The sequence below is a fragment of the Monodon monoceros genome, unplaced genomic scaffold (genome assembly GCF_005190385.1).
Source record: "Monodon monoceros isolate NGI ecotype Baffin Bay Population unplaced genomic scaffold, NGI_Narwhal_1 Super_Scaffold_17, whole genome shotgun sequence".
NCBI lineage: Eukaryota > Metazoa > Chordata > Mammalia > Artiodactyla > Monodontidae > Monodon > Monodon monoceros.
The window spans coordinates 9780976-9803271 of record NW_021703773.1 but is presented as its reverse complement, the minus strand read 5'-3'; the positions used below and the strand labels follow the sequence as shown (position 1 = coordinate 9803271).

The 22296-nt window shown below is 41.1% G+C and overlaps 1 protein-coding gene across 13 annotated transcripts in view; it reads left to right on the top strand.

Moving 5' to 3' along the window:
* NRG1 (neuregulin 1) overlaps nucleotides 1-18168 on the top strand; it is a 1014701-nt gene extending 996533 nt beyond the window's left edge. For 2 of the 13 annotated variants that reach the window (XM_029226629.1, XM_029226630.1), the window contains 6 exons: nucleotides 4680-4703; nucleotides 9403-9505; nucleotides 10981-11107; nucleotides 13485-13615; nucleotides 14425-14631; nucleotides 17368-18019. In XM_029226629.1, coding sequence (XP_029082462.1) covers nucleotides 4680-4703; nucleotides 9403-9505; nucleotides 10981-11107; nucleotides 13485-13615; nucleotides 14425-14631; nucleotides 17368-18019 — 1244 coding nt within the window. Of the gene's footprint in view, nucleotides 1-4679; nucleotides 4704-9402; nucleotides 9506-10980; nucleotides 11108-13484; nucleotides 13616-14424; nucleotides 14632-16822; nucleotides 16965-17367 lie in introns of those variants that run through there. The other 11 variants (XM_029226636.1, XM_029226635.1, XM_029226633.1 and 8 more) reach the window with 10 other exon arrangements.
* Nucleotides 18169-22296: the final 4128 nt, after the last annotated feature.

Below are 22296 nucleotides of genomic sequence, written 5' to 3'. Positions count from 1 at the left end.
AAAAATGTTCTCAGCTTCTCTTTTAGACCATCTTCTCTTTCATAAGATATAATTTTAAAATAGCTACTGTGTATTGAATCTGAGTGTGAGTCCTTGAATAAATTCTTTAGTAAGCTTTCAGTGGCACTTTTGGAAGATGTCCAGGAAAGCAGCATTCATTTTTAACCTGATTTAACAAAGATTGATAGGAAGCACATTTATAAACAAAATCTGTAGTGACTATGCATCATCAACGCTGCCTCATGTCTGGAAAAGCAAGAGCTTCCAATCAGAAACTGCTTTCCAAAATTGTCTTGCCCAGAGTTAATTTTCTAACTTCCATGTCTTAAATTCTCAACGTTTATTTCTGCAGACCTTCACATAGAAGGCAGGAAAATAAATGTTTGCTGCTCTGAGAACTTTATGTTCAAGTAACAATGAAGGCTACACAAAAACTAAAAAGTGTTGCCACCATGGTAATGTTCAAAATTTACTTATTGGTGTTCATAAAGTTTGAAATGCATAACATACATTTTAAAAGAAAAGATATTCCCCAGCTTCAAAGAGAAACATTGTTCAACTTACCCAACCACATTTTCAGTTGAAGAATCACATCCTAAAAGAACGTACAATTTTTTAAATGCTTATTAACACATAACTTACTTACATTATTAGGATTTAATACAGTTTGTCTGGTCAGGGTGTCCTATGGGACATTTATTGATTTATAAAAACTGATTTAAAATATAAAAGAAAGGAACACATGTATATTTTATAGAGTGTTCTTGAAGGAAGCCTTTTTCCTTGAAATAAAACATATTTATAATACTTTCTAGGAAGATAGTGTCAAGGTTAGTCAGCTTCAAATTTCACCCTTCTTGACACTGAATTCCTACTTGAAAGGATTGTGTTCATCATTGTGTGTGTGTGTGTGTGTGTGTGTGTGTGTGTGTGTGTGTATATATATATAGACAATCGATAATCAATTTATAGACGTTCTAGAAAAAAAGCACTCACAGCTTCAATAGTTACAGGCAGTATGGAGCAAATAGGTCACGTATAAACTAACATTTAATAGGAAGTAATTATAGAATAGCCCAAATTATAGACTATTTTAAAAGAGTACAATTTTAGAACTTGTAGGCATATTCTCAGAATGAGTAAACTTAGCCTTAAAAGTATTTTTGAACCATAGGTTACTAGTGCCTAAATTATTTGTGTTGACTTTTCTAAATGTTTTAAAGACTCTCTGAAGTTATTAATTTCTTTATCAAACATGTGTATCTTGCTGAAAGTAGAATAAAGACACACTCAACCTATGACAAAATTATCATCAACTCCAGCTGAGCGTTAGTGAGATTTCACTGTGTGTGTTTTTGTGAATGCATCAATACTTGCTCATGGCATGTGGAAACTTGGAAGGAAGGAGAGAGTTTCCTATTACATTTCGAAGGGCTCAGTGGCAATATGGGTTGGTATATGTGAAAAAAAAATCTACATTTGTAAAGGTAAGTCGAAAATTAGAAGTCAGGTGCTAAATTGCTCCTAATTAGAAATGACATTGACAGGACCCCTCTAGAAACCTCAGAGGGGCAGAAAGTCAAGAGGACACCTACCTCTTTGAGATTATTTGCATAAGGAGACCCAAGATGTTAAGGAATAAAATCCTGAATGTCTTCAGATTTAACAGAAATTATAATTGCATGTATGGACAATTTCAGTTTTTAAAAAAGTTGTTTTCTTGTTCTTTTCTCTAATGCAATTGAAAATTTAAATTAACCTACAGGTTAATCAGTTTTCTTCAAACTATTATAAAGATCCTAAAACAAAGGATTAGCGAGTCAATATTTAATAGTTTCTGAAGACTCTTAGATTTAAATTAATTTTTTATATTGCTCACTGCACAGCAGGAAATCACATGTAGAAAAGGAAACTAAATTGTTTACAGTAACCTTCGTGTTTTTGAATCACTAATTTAATTTGAAAAATGGAGTGGCTAGGCAGAAGTTCAATAGGAAACACATATGTAATAAGCCTAAGCCAACATTAGATTAAATAGAAAAGATAGAAAGTAATGACCTCTTCAGAAAATGAAAAGTGTTTGTGTATCCTACTTCTCTGACTCACAATGAAAGAAATGTAGCCACCAATAGTAAAAATAGAGTAGCATTTGCTATGGGACTAGTGTGACTGATGCATGCTTCCTCTGCTTGTTTCCTTGTTAGGGTTTATAGCCAGAAGAGATTCCAATTTTAAGTACCAATTTCCCTTTGAATTACTGAAATTGGAGCTGCCTGATATGAATGACTTCCCATGAAATGAAATTAGAGTTAGGCTCACAGACTTACCTATAAAACTGTAAATGCAGTAATATGTATGCATGAGCATGCTACTAATTTCATTGAAGACTTAACCAAGCTTTCTATGCAACTAATATAGACAATTAGCAGTGTTCACGTAGGCATGGAATCATGATTCTCTTCTCTGGAAAGAGTTTCTGTAGTTATCTCTTGATTTTAACCCTTAAATTATTACTGACGTAGGAGGAAAAGGCAAGAGATAGATAGAGAGGGTTCTAGGGAGAAAAATTGAGTCACTTTCTCACGTAAATGTGTAAGGAAATTTATGATCAGTTCTTCGGAAAATGAATTTTGGTATCTTGATGTTCCGAAGTTTATATGGAGGAAACAAATGGGGGGGGGGGAAATGTCAGTTTGTCAAATTGAATGTTGCACAGAGGCAAGAGAAATTCGTTTGAATTGGAAAAAGTTGTTAATTTTGCTGTGAACATTGTGCAACCAAAGTAACCCTACATCCTCTGGCTTTAAATTTATGAAAAATGTAGGTGATTTGCCTGAGTACCCTGGACTCAAGGCAAACGGAACTCTCTGTTATATCAAGTGCCTCTTTATCATTGTTACTAGATGCACTATGTATATATCTATATCATCCATATATATAGATATAGATTTTTTAAATCTAGGAAACTTCGTTTCCTTAAGAGGTGGCAAGTTTCTTTTTTTAAATCTAAATTCTTGAAATATCCCAGGAGCTATCAGAGTTTTGAGGGCCGTGAAATTAATCAGAAGTAAACCTACATCCATGCAGCAAGTGGCCCAAAGTAAATCTCCAGATATGTCTGTTCCCCACGCCGTTGAACCCCTCTGCTGTTGGCAGACATACTTCATGTCTCCTTTATTCCACAGGGTCACCCTGTGAGGCATTTATCAATATCATAAGCATTTTGTCAACAAGAAATTAACTTGTCCAAAGTCACTGAACAGGTAAATGGCAGAGAAAGGACCTGAAACGGGGATGACTCCAAACATACTTACCTCCTCCTTTCCCTTCTCTATATGAGGGGCTTTGCTCACGTCCAAACTGATGCTTCTGTAAGAGAAATACCCCTCTATCACATGTTTTCAAACTTAACAGATGCCTTGTCACATTTGGGGGACTGTCCTGGTACCTCTCTAATCAGTGACCAAGGGAAGAAAGACAGACCACAGAACCCCTCTGTTTGTTTTTATCCTGCCCCTCCTTCCCACCTGCCTCTCCACCACCCACGCACAAATAAGGAAATCCTGAAGGGCCGCACATGATGAAATTTGGTTAACAACTTTTTGTTTCAAGAATGGAATGGGTCCTTTCCAGAGGTTTTTGGTTTTTTCTGTTTGTTTGTTTGTTTTGGTTTTTCGGCCCCATTTCGTCACTTGAGCCTGTGCAGGTTCTGCTGGTCCTGCAGTCCCGGTCCCTCGTCCGTCAGGTCTGCCAGGACTGTGGGCTGTGAGCACACAACTTTGAGTCCCTTTCCCTGGGCAGCCCTGCAGCTTCCCTGGGTGCCTGTGCCCTTCAGCTGTCATCTGGGCATTGGAGCTAAGCACTGGGAAGTGATCATCTAATTGGCTCTTCGTGATTTGAAGTAGTAGTAAATTAAATTTAACTAAAGAACCCAGGAATTGCATCCTCCCCCCACCTCTTTTTTCTTTTTTTAACCAATTGAAAAAGTGAGGCATTCAGAGCTGTCCTATACCACACAGGAATTATATGGAAAACTGGAAGCAGGCTCCAGTGCCCCAGTGCCCCGTCTGGCTTTCTGAGCAGAAATGTTTGCTCCTTGTCATGTAAGTGGTGGAGAGAGTAGAAGGTTTGGAGAAAAGGAAATAGTTTTTAAAAAATAACTAAAGCAACAAGAAATATTAGAGCATAGCTATATAAATCCATTGTGATGAAATTTTCCAACCAAATTACTTGGCTTCACCTCCTAGCTCTGCCACTGTGTGTCTTTGGGCAAAACAATTTCACCTCCCTGGAACTTCAAGTCTGCCTTTTGAAAAGAGAAGAATGAAATAATGCCAAATGCTGTCTCTGATGATAAAAACAGTATTCTATTCCCAAATAATGAAATAGCATAGAGGAGAGTTCAGCCGTACAACTTCTCCCTCAGTAAGGTCTTTTAAGGGTTAATAAAGACACAGTGTGCTGATATTTGCGCACCTCTTAAAAGAGAAGTTCCCTCTGTGGACTCATGGGGGCGTACCTGAGCACTGCTTCCTTAACCATCCGCCGTTTGTCTGTTCAATGTGCACGCACAGAGCCATAATAGTCGTGTGTAATGTGTTTTGGAGTGCAGTGTATTGCTCTTTTCTGAAACTTTTTCCCTTTCTTTCTTTTTTTTTTTCAACTTTCTGCATTGGCAGAGCATCTTGGGATTGAATTTATGGGTATGGACCAATCATCATTCCTTTTAGCCTGCAGAATTTAGAGCCTATGAGCTGAAACCCTTTTTTTTTTTTCCCCCCTGTCTATTCTTCCCTTTCAGTTCCTAACTAATTTCCTTTCTCTTTAGAAGGGATCATACAGCTATAACAGTGATTTCTTTGCCTTCAATCTATGGTTAGTTTACCGACATGGTACTGAGTGCACCAGCTTTTAGATTCCCAGTTTTCACTTAGAGTTTAAAATCACCTTACCTGCTGCAAATTCACATATATCCCATGTTCTCTGACCCACTGGTTGATCTGGCCATGCTGTTATTTCCGAGCTGGGGTACGTTGGAGTGGTTTATAAGGCTGTAGGAAGAACCAAACCAGAAGCCTGAGAACAGAAGAAGCTTTACATACATCAGTGTAAGAACGCTCCACGTTTAGGCTGATGGGAGCTTGACATACAATGTAAAAATCATCTATTAATATAGTAACATCTTAATCTGAAACATATTATATGCATAGACTTGGATTACTCTGGTTTTCTGGAGCTACTCAAGTACTGTGCCAGTCGATTTCATTATCTCATGAACAAGGAAACAGAAAACAGAATGAAATAGCCTTGTGCTATTTTAGTTGGAAATTCTAGCACTAACAGAATTAAACTTGAGTCACTATACCCCAACAAGTAATCAAACAGACATTTTCACACTGCAAATGTAAAATATCTCCTATGAGCATGTGAATTGGGGGCAGACTTCTTTGGAAAGCCTTCACCCTAAAGAGTTGGGAGAAAAGGCCAGTCTTGGGAGGAAGGGGAAGCCATTCTATTCTTCCAGAGGCTCCACAGTGCAGGCCCCCAGGAACGTGACCGTTGGTCAATAAAGCCATGTCCTGATTACAGGAATATCTGGTCCCCAACCAGCTGGTGTCAGTGACGTCATGCGGTGAGAGCACCTTATAGCTGTTGCTTTCATTTCAATGATAACATCACAGTCTACACCTAATGTACTTCCCATAATTTGTGGAAAATCAGGTTGTTACAAGCTCTATCCATTCCAGGGATAGAAACTCAATTAATTGCTCATTGCCCCCAAAAATATTCCAAGAGAAAACTATTCACTTGATGGGAATAGCCCCACGTTCATGTGAGTGGTCCTTTGCACATCAGAGAACGTCACCCAAGAGTAAGGAACACAAGAGGTCCCACCAACATCCCGCAGGGGGCGGGTGGTCTACACGAGGGGAGTTATCTATTCAGGTTACTTTCCTTGGGATAAAAATTACCCCACTTCGAAAAAGACTTATTGGCCTTACCTGAAAGGAAGAAAAAAAATACCACCGTCACCTCCCCTCTTCTCCCTAACAGCATCTTTCCTGCTTTATCACTTTAGGGTGTAATTATTAAATTTAATATTTCTCTTCCCAAACAATGAAGTAGGGTGATGGATATTTCAGATGTATAACCTCCCTCAGTAAGATCTGAAGGATTAGTAAAGGCACACTGATGTGGTACCCACACCAGGGGTTACCTTGGTAAGCTTAAGGTTTGACCTCTTAAGGGCAAACCTTCCAGAGGTTCCAAAGTCCCCAGCCAGCCAGAACATTCCATCTTTAAGGAAAATCCGACTTTAAAGGTCAATTAAAATTGAGACAGCCAAGGCTTCTGTCTCTTGGCCTAGCCAGATCAGTCTGAAAAACATGCTTGATCTGGTTCATTCAATGCATCCAGCCAAACCATAAAGACTCAGAAGTGTTGCAACTCATTAATAAGGCAGATCCGCCAACGAGCCTGATGGATTCTTTTTTTCAACACTGCCTCTAACCTGTTCTTGTCCTATTGACCCTGTCACACTAGGAAAAAAAATAAGGGGGGGAAAGGGTTTTTTTAAAAACTCACTGTTTATATTATTGTTCATCAGGTATTTCTCTTTGAACACATTTATTTTGTGAGGGTCACCTGATCTAGTAAACCACTGGAAAATCAGAAACTTAGATGAAAAACATTTAACGCAAACATGCTGATGTGAATACAGAACCCTGATCCACATCTGCGTTCTAGGGGCCTCGGTTTTAATTAGTTCATTTAGCACTTTTCTTTTGCCCTTTGGCCTTTACTGGGCTGCCTTTCTATTTCCATGATTGACTTTCCTGGAAAAACTGTGTCTTCTGACATAACCTAGGAAGAATGGGCAAGTCACCATATACGATTTGTTCACAAACCCAAATTAGTCTATTTTATAATTAACAACCACCAAAAAACTTGCCAAAGAGTCCGTGAGAGGCACGATGCCTTTCCCCCTATGGCCCTTGGCTAGGTCCTCTTTTTGCAGTGTGCAGAAGCAATTTCCCAGGTTTTTCTAAAGATAGAATGGGAAGATGGCAATGCTGCCAAGTGCTTGCCATTTGGAAAGAAGAAAAAAAGAGAGTAAGCGAAAGAGGTATAGTAGGGTCTTCATTTTCTAGGCAATGATACTTTTACACTTCTGGTTTGTAACCAGTTCATCACAACCAAAGGATCCCTGCTCTGTGTCCTGCATCCCCGGAGAAGGACCAGTGGGGCGATGCCTTTGCTGTTTAGACTTAGTGCTGAAAACTGATCCGGGTGCCCGGTCCAGGCGGAGGCCCCAGGGGCATCAGCTCACAGATTAACACCTTATGAAATTGAATTCCCTGTCCTGTGTCTATGTGGGAGGGGAGGTAGGAGGCAGCAGACACTCGCAATTAACATACAAGCATCCACGTGCCACGTCCTCATTTGACTTCTGCGGCACACAACTACGTGACACCGCTCTATGTCTCCCGGTCCGTTGTCGCCCCGCAGTGTATCAGCTGCACCAGCTGCTTTGCTTTCTAATCGTGGCTTCCACGCGACCGCCAGCCTAGGTTAGGAGTTATGCTGTATGGGGTAACCCTTCCAAATCTGCATCCACCTTTCCTCCCACCCCAGCACTTCCTCCCACCCCAGCACTTCCTCCCTCTGGTTTTCTTTTATGTATTTATTTTTCCTCCCTTAGTACCAGGCATGCTGTGCCAGGGACTTCAGATCACTCCTTCACTTCTTAACCTTGTTTTCCCTCCTACCTGGCTTCCTCCCTCTCTCCGTCATTCTGTCAGCCCGTCTGTCCTCTCCGTTTGTTTCTTTTCCACTTCCAACACTTCTGGTTTGTTTTTGTATAATCTCTGCAGCATTCTGGTCTCTTACTTCTTTCTCTTCCTCCTGTTAATAATAATCAGTGCTCTTATTAATTTGATTTGACAATGTTCCTGACCTGTTAACTGGAATTTGATTACCATGGGCTTGGCTTGTAGGAAATGTTTTGTTTAATGATAAAGTCTACTGTATCACAGAAATTACATTGCACTTTTTCATTTCAAGAAGACTTCCAGCGACTTGCCCTCTCTCAGCAGAGAAAAAAAGTGTGGTTGCTGAGACAGAGAATGTAAACTGAAAATGTTCCATAAGGCCCCATGTTGATGTCCAGATAAGAGACCTTCATCGGTAAAATATTCCCCAGTTCTTGACCAGCTTGTTAATCAGAAGAGCAAATACAGCTCACACCGCTTATTATGCCTCAGTCGAGTTCTCTTTCTCATTGAACTCGTGAATATCTCCCAATAATACGTGTGATAGGACTGGTTGGAAGCTTAGCGCCTAAGAGGATCAGGTTCACCATTAAATCAGCCAATCTTGTTAAGAACCTGACCTACCATAGTCTAAGCAAGTTAGCCCCACAAAACCCGACTGGCAAATAGAAAGCCTTCCATGAAGCAGAAACTGGTTGCACTGGGGGTACAGCAGTACCTTCACCTGAAAGTTCTAAGCATCCCATCTCCTTAGTGCAACCGACATTAGCTAATTGGCCAAGTTGGTCAATGCAGGAGAGTACAATCTATTTCAAATCATGTATCATTTGTGCCGGTGGTTTTGTAGTGCCATAAATTAGGTCTCTAAGTACAACTGGTGAAGTAATAATAATTGTTCCTCAAAGGACAAATCTTCATCATGGCCCAGGACGGGACGATCCCACCCATCGTATGGGGTTTCTCTGATACAGTGCCCTGCTACTCCCTGTCACGGTGCTTATGTTTGCATTTTACTGTTAAATCATAGGGATCCTGCATCAGTTTTGTTGCTAACTACAAGTCAAGCTCATGTTTGCAAATGTCTTTGATTTTCTTTTTTTTTTTTTAAGTTAGAAGTGGCTCTTTGTACAGACCACAGGAATAGGAAATAGCTGGGAAATCCAAAGAGGCTCAAGGTGAGGGAGGGGAGGGGGCTGGGAGGATGGGAAGAAGGAAAGAAGGAGACAGAGGGTCCCAGTGGTGCCAATGCCGGCTCCTTTTACTGGTGTTGATTCCTGTTGTCTTTGCAAGAGATTTTTTTTGAAAAAAAATCTACAGTTTTAACCAGATCATTATTTTATAATTAATGTTTATGATGTGCCAGTTTAGTACACATATATCTATAACTTATCATTAAAGTAATTGAATAATATCATTTTTAAAATTATGAATGGCCCCCAACGGGCTTTGCCATTTTATGCTCAAAATGTAGTGCAGAGTATGCTACACCTTAAGTACGTCTGCAAGAGGAATGAAGTGTCCCGTGGGTATTTTCTTGTAAACATGGACAATACAGCATGCCAACTGTTCAGTTGTAAGTCCCGGCAAGGGTCAGGGACGTTTGCTGACGTCTGCTCTCGTCCCTTTCCAGAAGCGGAGGAGCTCTACCAGAAGAGAGTACTCACCATCACCGGCATCTGCATTGCGCTGCTTGTGGTCGGCATCATGTGTGTGGTGGCCTACTGCAAAACCAAGTAAACGCCCTCCTCACCCCCTCTCTCCTTAGCGCACAGACAGCCTGGCCGGCAAGCTCCACTGCCTGGTCTTGAAAAAAGGGGGTGGGCGCCACAGAGGGATTTTCTCCTTATTTTTTTCCTCCTGAATAATCCACTTTGAGGACCTTTCCTAATCACGTACATTAGAAAGCTTTGCCTATTTGTGTGAAAGTGTTCAGAAGACTTCTGATAATTGACCACAGTCCCACGACCGAAGAAAGGGCGGGAGGGACAGGGTTGTACAGGGACACACGCAGGTGTCTGTGGGGGAGGAGCGTGTCATCTCACTGCTGAGGGCACGTCCGACCGTACGCAGACTTAGCGGATAAAGGGAGCATTTGGTGCTGTTTGAAATGCAGGGGTTTTAAAAAATACGATCGTGATGAATTTTCAATTCCATCTAATTAGGTGACCGGTTCCAATGCTCCCAAAGTGAGAGACGTACAAAAGGAATCTCACAGGAGGAGAATTAAGCAAAACTTGCTTTGAAAGAATAAAAGAGAAACATGAAAACAGATTTCTGTTTGCTTTGTTGGTCCTTTAAAAGCTGGGTTCATGTTAACAAATACAATTACCGTTTGACATGAATTCTTTTCATTTTTCTCTCATACATAGAACTCCTGCTTCAAGGCTGAAATAATGTTATTAACAGTTTTGTTTTATTTTGTCACGTCATCATATAAAATCTTGAGCCAAAACTAGTCATGGGACTAATATTACGATCCAAGTTGAGGAACAAAGACAATATGCTCTTATGGTATAAAAGTAAGGGCATGGATGGCATTTTCTTAATGTCCCAGGATTTAGTGTGTTGCCAGAATTGAGCAAGCGATAGAGATAAATAAGCCTTCACGGAATCCCCCTTATGAGTCTTATTATATTCGATCTGAATACGTGAATATTCATTCCCTAGTTACAGAAAGAAGTGGTAATAGAGTAGGATCATATTATAATTGTGCCAAAATCTACCGGCAAAATAAGTACGTATCTTCACTCACGTGCAGTTCTATACATACACACACTATGTGTGATGCACAGATTCAACACTAACTGCATTTTCTTGAAAGACACACAGACAGGCAAAACTATAAATGAAATCAACCTTGTCAGTTGCATAGCGTGAACTGTTACCTAAGACAAATGCCCATCCCTCAGACTTAGGCAAAGAGGGCCTGATTAGGAAAGTTGGGGTATTAGCCACCTCTCGACTTGACTTGTCTTCTTTTTTTATCTCTCAGCAGTCCAGTTCAATTTCTGTAAGAATCCCATGCAGCTTCTTAAATCTACTGGCTAAGAATAGGTGATTCCCCTCCTGAGATGAAGTGGCGCTGCCTCCCTCCTCCGCCCTCCCTCCCAAGCCACTGCCTTGAGTTGTGTGTTGGTAGAAGAAAGAATTGACTGTACTGAAAAATGTAAATAATAGAAAAAATAAATGCTCCTTTTTTCCTATCCAGGAAGCAACGGAAAAAGCTTCATGACCGGCTTCGGCAGAGTCTTCGCTCTGAACGAAACAACATGGTGAACATAGCCAACGGGCCCCATCACCCCAATCCACCCCCCGAGAACGTGCAGCTGGTGAATGTATGTTGACTCTGGCCAGTGGAAAAGCTCAGCATCTCTCCTCTGTTCAGGCACCTTGAAGTTTATTTTCTAAAGCTCTTAGGCTCTTAGCTGCTGCCATTAATCACCAGGGCTTCCAGGAATCCAAGGTTTCGCCAAGGGAAAATAACGGGAACATTTTTTTAAGTGGATTTGGTGACTGTAAAACAAGCACGTTTCCTCTTATAAAGTGTTCATTAAGGGATCGGAATAATCATGTTGGGTTTGTTCTGTAGGGAAACCATAACCAGAAGAAAGAACAGAAAAAAAAAAAAAAAAAGAAAGAAAGAAAAATAATAAAATTCATGATACAAGAATCAGAAGGAAATGTTTTATTTTTTTTTATACTTTGAAATGAAGGCTGCTTCAGTCTATAACTGATTAGCCCTGATAACTGAACTAAAGGCTCTAGAGTCATTTATTTTTTTATTAGACTCATTTGCCCGGTGCCTGATGATTTACTGATTCTGATTAACAAAGGGAGACATTAGGGCATGAAAAGGTCAAGGCCATTACCAACCTTGCTTCTCAGTAGCCAAACCAGAAGAATTTAATACTTTCCAACTCTTTCTACATGATGCCAAACCGTCCAGAGGAAATACATCCTTCATCATTCGAAGATCTATTTTTTAAATTTATGGAGCATTCAGCTTTTAAATATAATGAAGTCATCAAATATTAGATTCTGAGAGTCTTTACATAGTTTTTTTTTTACAGATAAGGGCCAGGGCAGGGCTGGACTCAGCTCTCCTGGCTTCTGGAGTTCTACCTTCCTACTCCGCCATCATTCTTCCTGTTTTCTCCATTCCCCTCTGATGTCTGGCTTTTTATGGGCAAAGCTGGAAGATTATTTTGCAGTACCATTTTCTATCCTATAGTCAAAGATGGGTTTTGTGTGGAGCAAATATATCAGAGACCCAAGTTCAGGGTTGCTGGAGGTTCAACCACCAGCAAGTCTTGTAGGAAAGACCCACAGGAGACTGTTAGGTGCTGATAAATTAACATATTGGCTGCTTTCCTCCCCCTACCAGTATGTTCATTGGAATGTTCTGCACAGTTGCTAAATTCATTCACTACTGACACACCTATAATCTGTCACTTTATATAATACATAGGAGGCAGAATGACTGCCTGGATTCCAATTATGGCTCAAGCTATGTTACTGTGAGCTTTAACTTTTCTAAACCCTGTTTCTTCATCATAAAAATAATACCTACTTCAAAAAGTTCTTGCGGGCATTAAAAAGATAATCCATATAAAACACTTAGCCCAGTGGCATCTGGTGAGGGTTGTATCATTTTTAAACATGATTTTCATTAGATTCACTGAGCTTACATTGCCTTCCAAGGCGCAAGAGTCATTTGGTACGCAGACTAAAAATAGATCGTTACATGTGACAGTGCCATCTCTCTTTTCCTTAAAGCAAAGATCCACATGGAATAACCTTTCCATGGTTAAGAGAACCAGCCATAATTTCAAGCATAATTCAAGTTGCAGTTTTTTTTGTTTTTTTTTTTTTGGTTTCCATGAATATATCAGGTTCTTTTAGAGCCCATAACCCATCAGATGATAAACTGCCCTATTTCATCTAAGACTATTCCTATCCGTGTCTTTACCCGTTATTTAACTCAATTTGGTGTAAATACTAACAGTGTTTAAAAGGCAATTTAAAGATGTCCCTCTCTCACTAATAAAAGGCGGTAAGAGCTACTGTGATTTGGTGGTGAAAATAAAGTAGAATCTACTTGCACTAAATATAAGGCCCTCTATTATATGGTTTGTCAAGATGTGTAACCTTGACAACTGTTGTTAAGTCTTTCAAATCTCTCAGTAGCCCTGCTAGTCTTACCACTGACAAGTTAAAAATTTCAACGATATCATTAGGGCACCACGGGCACTGAGAAATTAAAAGAGAAAGAAAGATTCAAAACAGTTTTTTTTATTCTTCTAGTGACTTGAAATTTGAAACGAGACAAACCATCTCTGTTCTTTTGTTGCACTCAAATATCTGTTCGTCGTTTTTGATTTGCAACAACTATTACAAAAATAAGTATTGGGCAGACTTTTGTATTGAATTCTAGTCATGTTATCAATTGGAAACGAAAGAGAAGAAATAGGTCTGTTTCTGATAAAACGTAGTTATGACTGTAGGACCTACATTGCACGCGTATCCAAAGAGCAATCCATCAACTCCATTTACCTAATTTAAAGACTACAGTAGCTGGGATAGGTTTTGTCATCTGGCCACTGGAAAAACAGAATTTATTACGAAGCATGTAATAAATTGTGTGTGTGCATGTGACATTGTTAGCATTTTGACTTCCCTAAATCTTCAAGTTGTGTCTCTTTGTTTATCCAGCAATACGTATCTAAAAATGTCATCTCCAGCGAGCATATTGTCGAGAGAGAGGCGGAGACGTCTTTTTCCACCAGTCACTACACTTCGACAGCTCATCACTCCACTACTGTCACCCAGACTCCCAGTCACAGGTATGAGAATAAAAAATCGCATGGCATTTCTCTAAGAACGAATCTTTACACATTGTTTTTTGCTCTCACTGCCTACAAAAGGGACAGGAGGTACTTATGAGGCAGTGAGGTACAGTAGAACGTATGGCTTGGGACAAAAACAGACTTTGGATGTCAAACTGGCTCTGCCGCTCAATTGCTGTTTGAATCTGAGCCTCAATTTTTCCGTTAGCAGAGTAAGGGGAAACGATACCTACCTTATAGGATCGTTGTCCCTTATTTTAGAGATCGTCTTTTCTCATGCCTGACCATTCACAGAATTACTACACTGGGAAGAGTTTGTCTTAGATGCCATACAATACTTAGAAGTTGACTTCTTCCAGTGGTTGGATTGCCCTGGGATATGCACATGAGAACTGGCTAAATAGCTGAACCCTAAATTCTCAAATGCTCTGGTGATATCCGAATGCGTGCTACCAAGGGTAGCACTACACTTCCAAATGAGGCCCATGAGACAAGTGCTTCCTTAATCTAAGACACTCAAGAACAGAGAGACTCTAAGAATACTTAGTACGAAAGGGCATCTGGTAAATGTGTGTTGAATGGGTGAACACATGAATAAAGTGTACCCTTGCAAAGCCAGTCTAAATCAAGATCCTGTCGGTAGCAAGCAACTTTATAAACAATTCTATTCTGAGACAAGTAATATCGTAGTGAACTACTGATGCACCAGTCATTTGCAAGACTTGTCAGATCACTTCCTTTCATTTCCATGTGTGCCTATAATTAAAAATCTCTCTCTCTCTATGCCTCTCACATTTCCTCTGTAGCTGGAGCAACGGACACACTGAAAGCATCATTTCAGAAAGCCACTCTGTCATCGTGATGTCATCTGTAGAAAACAGTAGGCACAGCAGCCCTACTGGGGGCCCAAGAGGACGTCTTAATGGCTTGGGAGGCCCTCGCGAGTGTAACAGCTTCCTCAGGCATGCCAGAGAAACCCCTGACTCCTACCGAGATTCTCCTCATAGTGAAAGGTAAAACTGAAGGGCAAAGCTACTACAGAGGAGAGAGCACCCCAGAAAGAGGACCTGCGGTCCCACCTAAGGAACCCACTCTAATGAGAATAAGGGGCGGCAGATGCCTGGTCTAGGAGTGCTTCTGGTTGACGAAGCCTTCTTTGGGTTTGACTGAACTCACTGCTCGCGAGCTTCTCGCATCATCCCCGTGGCTGACAGGCAACAGACTCCTAAAGAGCTGGAATGATTCGATGTGGAAGGTGCAGCAAACTTGGAGTTCCTAGCTCTGACCTTAGGCTCAGACCCTCGGGGCTGGGGGGGGGGGGGGGGGGGGGGGAGGGGATGTTTCCGTTTCCTCAGTTGTACCTTGAGAGCAGAATGCTGGCCTCAGTGATCGATCAGGACCCTTCTAGAATTCTAAGTGGCCAGTTATCCAAACTCTGGTCGAGCTGGACTCCCGGTCGCACGTGTTAACTCTTCCTTACCTTCCAGCCTCACTTAAGTCAAATCAAGGGCTGTGTCATTGCTGACGGTTGTAGGGACGGCTGGCATCCCTCCAGATAGTATCCCTTTATGGCATTCCAACAAGGGATGACTCAATCAGTCTCTCGTATGTTTCACCTCGCAGTCTTCGCGGGAGGTTTCCAAGGCAGATATTGCCTTTGATGTGGCCCTTATTCCAGAATGTGTTGGCTTTCTTCTGGGGCTGTGGGGTTGGGTCAGGGGGGCAGTCACAGCAAAGGTAAAATAAAGATCAGAGCGAAGTAAGCTGAAAGCGACGCTTAATAAGAATACTGAATTCATAGATTCTCCGGATCCATTTTCACCTAAACTGGGGGAGAAAGTTATACCCAACCAGCATTCCTAGCCCATCAGTAAGCTGTTACTTATTTGTTTTCAAATCCAGCGGGGTTTTTGTCTGTTGGTTTGTTGACTTTACTGTCTTCTCAGTCTAATCTCTGACCACTTACTAAAAGGTTTACATCATGCCGAAGCGATACTTACTTGGTTTTCATGGGTGGAGATAATTTTGATATACCCTTCCACTCATGCACTGGGAACTAATTACCTCAAAGGAGACCGGTTTGGAGGCTGCAGGTCATATAGAGCCTGCTGGTTACTTTTTTTCAAAAGCCTTTACCCCCAAATAGTATTTCAGAGTTTTATGGAATTAGTGGTTGCTCTGTAACTCATCTATGAAAAAGCAGACATGGTCCAAAACTGGTTTAAAACATTAGTCTTAAATTCATGTAATTATATCTTTATGTATGAAGTCTGTCCTAATTCAGTCCTTTTAGAAACGTGAAAAAGAGTTTAGGGATAAATTCTGTCTTCATCACTACATGTGATATTTGTCTTTAAAGTTTGACATTTCCCTGCTTCCTTTCACACCCCAGATATTAGCTAGGACTGCAAGATACACCTGAACCTAGGCATCATGGAGAGAAAAGACGAGTCACTTTTATGGGTTGATTGGATTTGAATTAGCATTTCTCAGAGCGCTTAATTTAAGTATCCCGGAAACAAAAGGTCTGGAGACTTGATTCCCAAATATTTCCATCTCTAGACACCTTCCCATTTTAGACACAGCCAGATCTCCCTTCCATATGACTCAGAATCATGGCCGATAAGCACAAGAGTTAATAGGTTTCTTGTTTCTGTTAGCTAGAGTTCAGAAGATGGTGTCCTGTGTCATCACAGGTCATGTCAAATTAGACTCTGCAAATGCCAATGTGAAGAAAAGAGTCCTTTAGTGCTATGCATTGGTGACATTTTTATCCAAGCTGAGAAATGTGACTCTGAATAAGCCACATCTTTCTCAGTGCCACATCAGGTCTTCTTGTTCTGGGGGAAGAAACCACGATATGGTAAAAACAGTGCACTCAATGTCTTGACAGCTAGATTCACTGAGCATGATCAGACGTAACATGACATAAGGCGACACGGTACAGCCCAGTCTTGAGCAGTCACAGAAGATAAGCCAGAGACACATACAGCGGTGGGCTTTGGAAGAGAGGCAGACCAGAGATTGGACGTAACTGTGAAGCCCAAAATAAGTTACCTTTGAAATGTCATGGTCACTGGGATGGAGAGTTGCAAATTGAATGTTAAGAAGTAACATTTCATGGAAAAGTTAAAAAAGCACATAAATGTGTTACACTGTTATCAGGAATAAATCTAAGTTACTATGCTCTTTTTTTTTCATAAGACATAACCTTATAGCTGAGCTAAGGAGAAACAAGGCCCACAGATCCAAATGCATGCAGATCCAGCTTTCCGAAACTCATCTTAGAGCTTCTTCCATTCCCCATTTGGGCTTCATTCTCTAAGACCCCTTGGCCTTTGGGAAGGTATAGTATTTAAGTAATACTTCTTTCCCTTCCAAATCCCTGAGCCTTGGTCCTGATAAACTGAGAGGTTTCCAGGACCCGGCGCCCTCTTGTCTTAACTCACGTGCTTTTATTAAAATTCATGACGAGATCGAAAACCTCAAACGCTTTGATGAGCTAGGCAATTTAGCTGATCTTTGCATGCACTCCTGTGAGGAGACTCTTGGCTACCTAATTTGAGATTCCAAGGGTGCTGAATGTCCTAGTGTAAAAACCGAGAAGTGTACGATGAATAGAAATTCTCTGAGGATGATATCTGATGACAATATTGTGAACGATGCCCCCTGACCCCACCCCACCCCCCACCCCCGCTCTACGGCTCTCATTCTACCACACTTATGCGGGGTATTCTCTGCTCACACAGGTATGTATCAGCAATGACCACCCCGGCTCGTATGTCGCCTGTAGATTTCCACACGCCAAGCTCCCCCAAATCGCCCCCTTCGGAAATGTCTCCACCCGTGTCCAGCACGACGGTGTCCATGCCCTCCATGGCAGTCAGTCCCTTCGTGGAAGAAGAGAGACCCCTGCTTCTTGTGACGCCGCCATGGCTGCGGGAGAGGGATGTCCAGCACGTTCAGCAGTTCAACTCCTTCCACTGCAACCCTGCGCACGAGAGCCGCAGCCCACCCCCTAGCCCCTTGAGGATAGTGGAGGATGAAGAGTATGAAACGACCCAGGAGTATGAACTGACTCAAGAGTCGGTTAAGAAACTCACCAACAGCCGGCGGGCTAAAAGAACCAAGCCCAATGGTCATATTGCCCACAGATTGGAAATGGACAGCAACACAAGCGCTGAGAGCAGTAACTCAGAGAGTGAAACAGAGGATGAAAGAGTAGGAGAAGACACACCTTTCCTGGGCATACAGAACCCCCTGGCAGCCAATGTTGAGGCAGCCCCTGCCTTCCACCTGGCTGACAGCAGGACTAACCCAGCAGGCCGCTTCTCTCCGCAGGAAGAATTGCAGGCCAGGCTGTCCGGTGTAATCGCTAACCAAGACCCTATTGCTGTATAAAACCGAAATAAACCCATAGATTCACCTGTAAAACTTTATTTTATATAATAAAGTATTCCACCTTAAATTAAACAATTTATTTTATTTTAGCAGTCCTGCAAATAGAAAACAGGAAAAAAAATCTTTTATAAATTAAATATATGTATGTACAAATGTGTTATGTGCCATATGTAGCAATTTTTTACAGTATTTCCAAACGAGAAAGATATCAATGGTGCCTTTATGTTATGTTATGTCGAGAGCAAGTTTTGTACTGTTCCTGTGACTGCTTTCTCACAGTATTTCAGCAAACCCTCTCCCACCCCCGCAAATTCCGTTTTTGCTGGCTTCTTGTGCATTGCATTATGACGTTGACTCGATGTATGATTTACAGGATTTGCAACTGTCCCTCTGTCTGCTTCAAGTAGTACTCAATCAGTACGTCTTGTAATGGCACATCCATCCAAATACTCCCCTTCTGTATGAAATATTCTTTTGCTTTCAGTATATGAAATGAGTTGTGTCTACGACTCTGCCAGCCAAAGGTCTGCTTCACTGGGCTCTGAGATAATAGTAGATCCAGCAGCATGCTACTATTAATTACAGCAGGAAACTGCATTAAGTCATGTTAAATATTAGGAAGAAAGTAATATTGTGATTTTTTTTTTTCAAAAACTGTGTGATTCTTCAGAAGACAGCTTGCTTGACAAAAGGAGCTACCATTTACTTTATTTTGATTGATTTTTTTTCTCGGCCAAAAAAAAAAACCAAGCTTTCGGGATAGCAAAGAAAATGGGTTCTGGCTACCGATCAGGGTAAAATCCAACCCCTAAGTCGAGGACTCGGTTTCACTTTCTCTCTCTGGGGGAATGATACAGCGGCTCATCTAGCTGAAGAGCAAACCATGGCTGAAAAAGGTGCAATCGTTCCTGACTTGTGTTTTTTCACTGATTTTGGAGCTAGTGACCGGTTGTGTCTTCTTGGCTCAAGGACAGACATATTATGGCACAAAAACCCCAGCTTCAACAGCACACTCAGCAATTTGTCTGAAATACCTTCTAGAGTGAAATGTGCCTGCTGTATATACTGGTGACGTCATCGTAGGGAAATCCTTCTTAGACTGTCTAGAGGAGTGAATATATAGAAGACACGGGGGAGAGCAGCTGTGTGACCTGGTTAGTAATTTTTAAGTTTTTTTGACCATTCCTTTGTCCTCATTATGTTTCTCTCATTTTTCAATGTTGCCTTGATTAAGTCATAACTATGCATGAACATTTTTGTCAGGAATGGCCAGTGTGCATGTGATTTGTGATTAGTAAGAACCTCCTACGAGTGATGATTCATCAGGAAATGGCAATAGTCTTGGAAAGATTGCACCTTTCCTTGCAGAAAAGACTCCCACCTGTGTGCTAACCTCTCTGTTTACAGCTGTATCACCCATTTTCCCCCTTTCTTACTTTTTTGCTCTACTGTCACAAAAACAGGATTAAGATGGGTCTATACTTTGCACGTTCACTCGGGCTTGCCAATCCAAGGAAAGCCTATAGGTAGAAACATTTGAAATAACTGCTAATCCAGGAAAATAAGAGAATTAAAAAAAAAAAATCACAGCCCCATTTCTGTCAGATTGGGCTGGAGCTTTACTTAGGTTCCAAGTGGCCTCCTAGGAGCCATGGAACAAAATGGGGAACAGGTTAGCAGGGGGTTCAAAATACCAGACATGAAGTCAAGGAGAGTGACTCTTCTTGTTTGCAGGTGAACTGAATCTATTTCTTCACCAAATCTCTATGTTAAAATTAAAGGGAAGAAGTGACATGCAAGGAGGTCTTAGAAGAAAAATGCAGGCTGAGCATGAGTCATGTCATTAAGCTCCTAAGTGTTTCTACAATCCACAGAGACATCTGTCTACAGGTCCTTGAAGTTACTCTTAGTATTTGGTATCCCAAGCATCCTTCATGGTTCCATGCCACTTTCTCTGTGCTCAGCGGTATCTTCATGTGCTTGTCCACCTCTCCTAAGGAGGCCCTGACAACTCTCCAGGTTGCACTGATTTCCCAATTCTGTAGAATCAGTTAAGCTCATGGCAGGGGAGAGAAAGCAGTCAAGCAGTGAAGAGATTCTCTAAATTACTCTAATATTGCATTTGAAGACCATGACTCATTCTTAGTCTATTTCAATTTTAAAAAAGTCCTACTGTAATTAAAACTCTAAAATTTCTGTTTCAAACTCTTCAGGCATTTGGAGTCCCATTCTGGAGAATTTCCGGAATAAATAAAATCTTCTGTTGAGAGCAATGAACAAAACATTTTCCTCAGTATGAAAAATCACTGTAAATTTTCAGGTTGCAAAAACAGATTAAAATTGAGAGGAAACTTTCTTTCCAACTGGTTCTGGTCACTCACCGAGGTGGCATATCTGTTGGGACAGGCTTTCTGTCCATAGACTGAGAGGTTCCCTTGATAGGAAAGGTCAGCTGACTCCTCGGGGCTACCTGCTGTGGCCCCCGGATTTGGGTTCACAGAGGCATCTCCAGGATGTTCAAATGCCACCATCCCTGTTTAGAAACTCAGGAGCGCGGTGGCAATCCAAAGGAGTGTGAACCTACGTTACCCGCATACGGGAAACTTTTGTGGGTCTTCAGGTAGCAGAAATTGCCCAGAAGTTTGACGGCGACTTTGTTTCCTGGGTCTGAAATCATATCCCGCTGAGAAATGTGGAGAGGAGCATAGTATATGAAAAACTCCTTTTTCTCACTCCAGATTCCTTGACTACCCTACTCTCCCTCCTTGCCTGGTAGGACTTTTGTTTTTGAGAGTACCTAGACAGTCTCGTGCTTTCTACAAAATGGCACTCTGCCTGGGTATTTATGAATGTGTCCCAAAGAGCAACATGCCGTATCTTCCTTATTTAAGTGTGACTGTCTTGATAGAGTTTATCCAGGGTCGTTTGCTCAGTAACTTTTCTTTTTGGCCCGGGGTTGAAAGGTGCATGGCTCACATTGGTGAAAATAAGGAAGACCTAGTTTTATCTTTTAGTTCTGGCTGCTTCCCACCAGCCACAAAGATTTCTATCTACAAAGACCCATGAAACACTGCAGAGAGATGCAGTCAAAAGGAAACGGCCACATATCACAAGTTCTATTATATATTCTTTTGTAAATACACATTGTACATTACTTGGATGTTTCCCTAAATCATTTACTGTCTTTATGAGTTCATGTCAGTTTTTTTTTACTCTCTCAACTTACTATGTAACATTGTAAATAACATAATGTCCTTTATTATTTATATTTAAACAAACACCTAACATAGAGTTGTTTTCATATAAGTTTAAGATAAATGTCAAAAATATATGTTTTTTGGTTTTCCTCTGCTTTAAAATTATGTATCTTTTCCTTTTTCTTTTTGTTTTTAAAGAATAATTTATTGTTCAGGAGAAAGAATGTATATGTAATTGAAACTATTTGAAGAATGCACATTTGAAGGCCGTGAGGTACTGATAAACTAAAGAATTTATTATCCAACATACTAAGCAATAAGCAATTGTGATTTATTTAAAAAGTTTTGTTCATTTTCCATGGAAGACAATACTGCAATAAAAATGCTACTCTGTGGAGATCTGGGAGTGTGGGTCAACAGACAAATTGTCCAGTCTGTTGGACCAGCACCTTGCCTTTTACTGTGACGGTTTCGCTAATGTAGGACTGTGTTTGATGGATCCCATGATCATCTTGTCTGTCCGTTGCTTTTGCCCCCCTGCCAATTCTTGAATCATCTTCTGCCTGTCGAGTCTGCCTACTACTGTGTAACTTGTTGAAGGAGTCACAACCAAGCAATATGACACTTTCTTTCCCCCAGTTCCCCCGGCCCCTACACACAAGAACATATCAGAGAGGCTATCATGATCGACTGGGTCCCGCTTGTTACCATGCTCTGTACAGACAGCAAGTAACTTCTTCAGACTCATGGCAATGTCAGTGTGGAGACCCATTCAGTCATGAAAGGGAAACTTGTTACCGTGGTCCAGGGAGTCTGGTGGCCACCATGGCCTAAAGGCACCCAGTCAGAACCAGGCCCTGCTAAGCTCTCCTAGAGCTTTAGTAAACGTATTTTCTCCATCAGGTCCATGATTTATCAATTCACAGTTTTAAGAGAAAATAAGGCTTCATTGGGTTCTTTCCTCCTCATTCTATCAGTAAAGCAAGCTCAGTGTCCATCCTACTGCTCAGGGAAGGGCCTATGCATGAGAAATTTCCCACATTCTAAGACTTAGTCATAGAAATGAGGGTATTCCTTTTC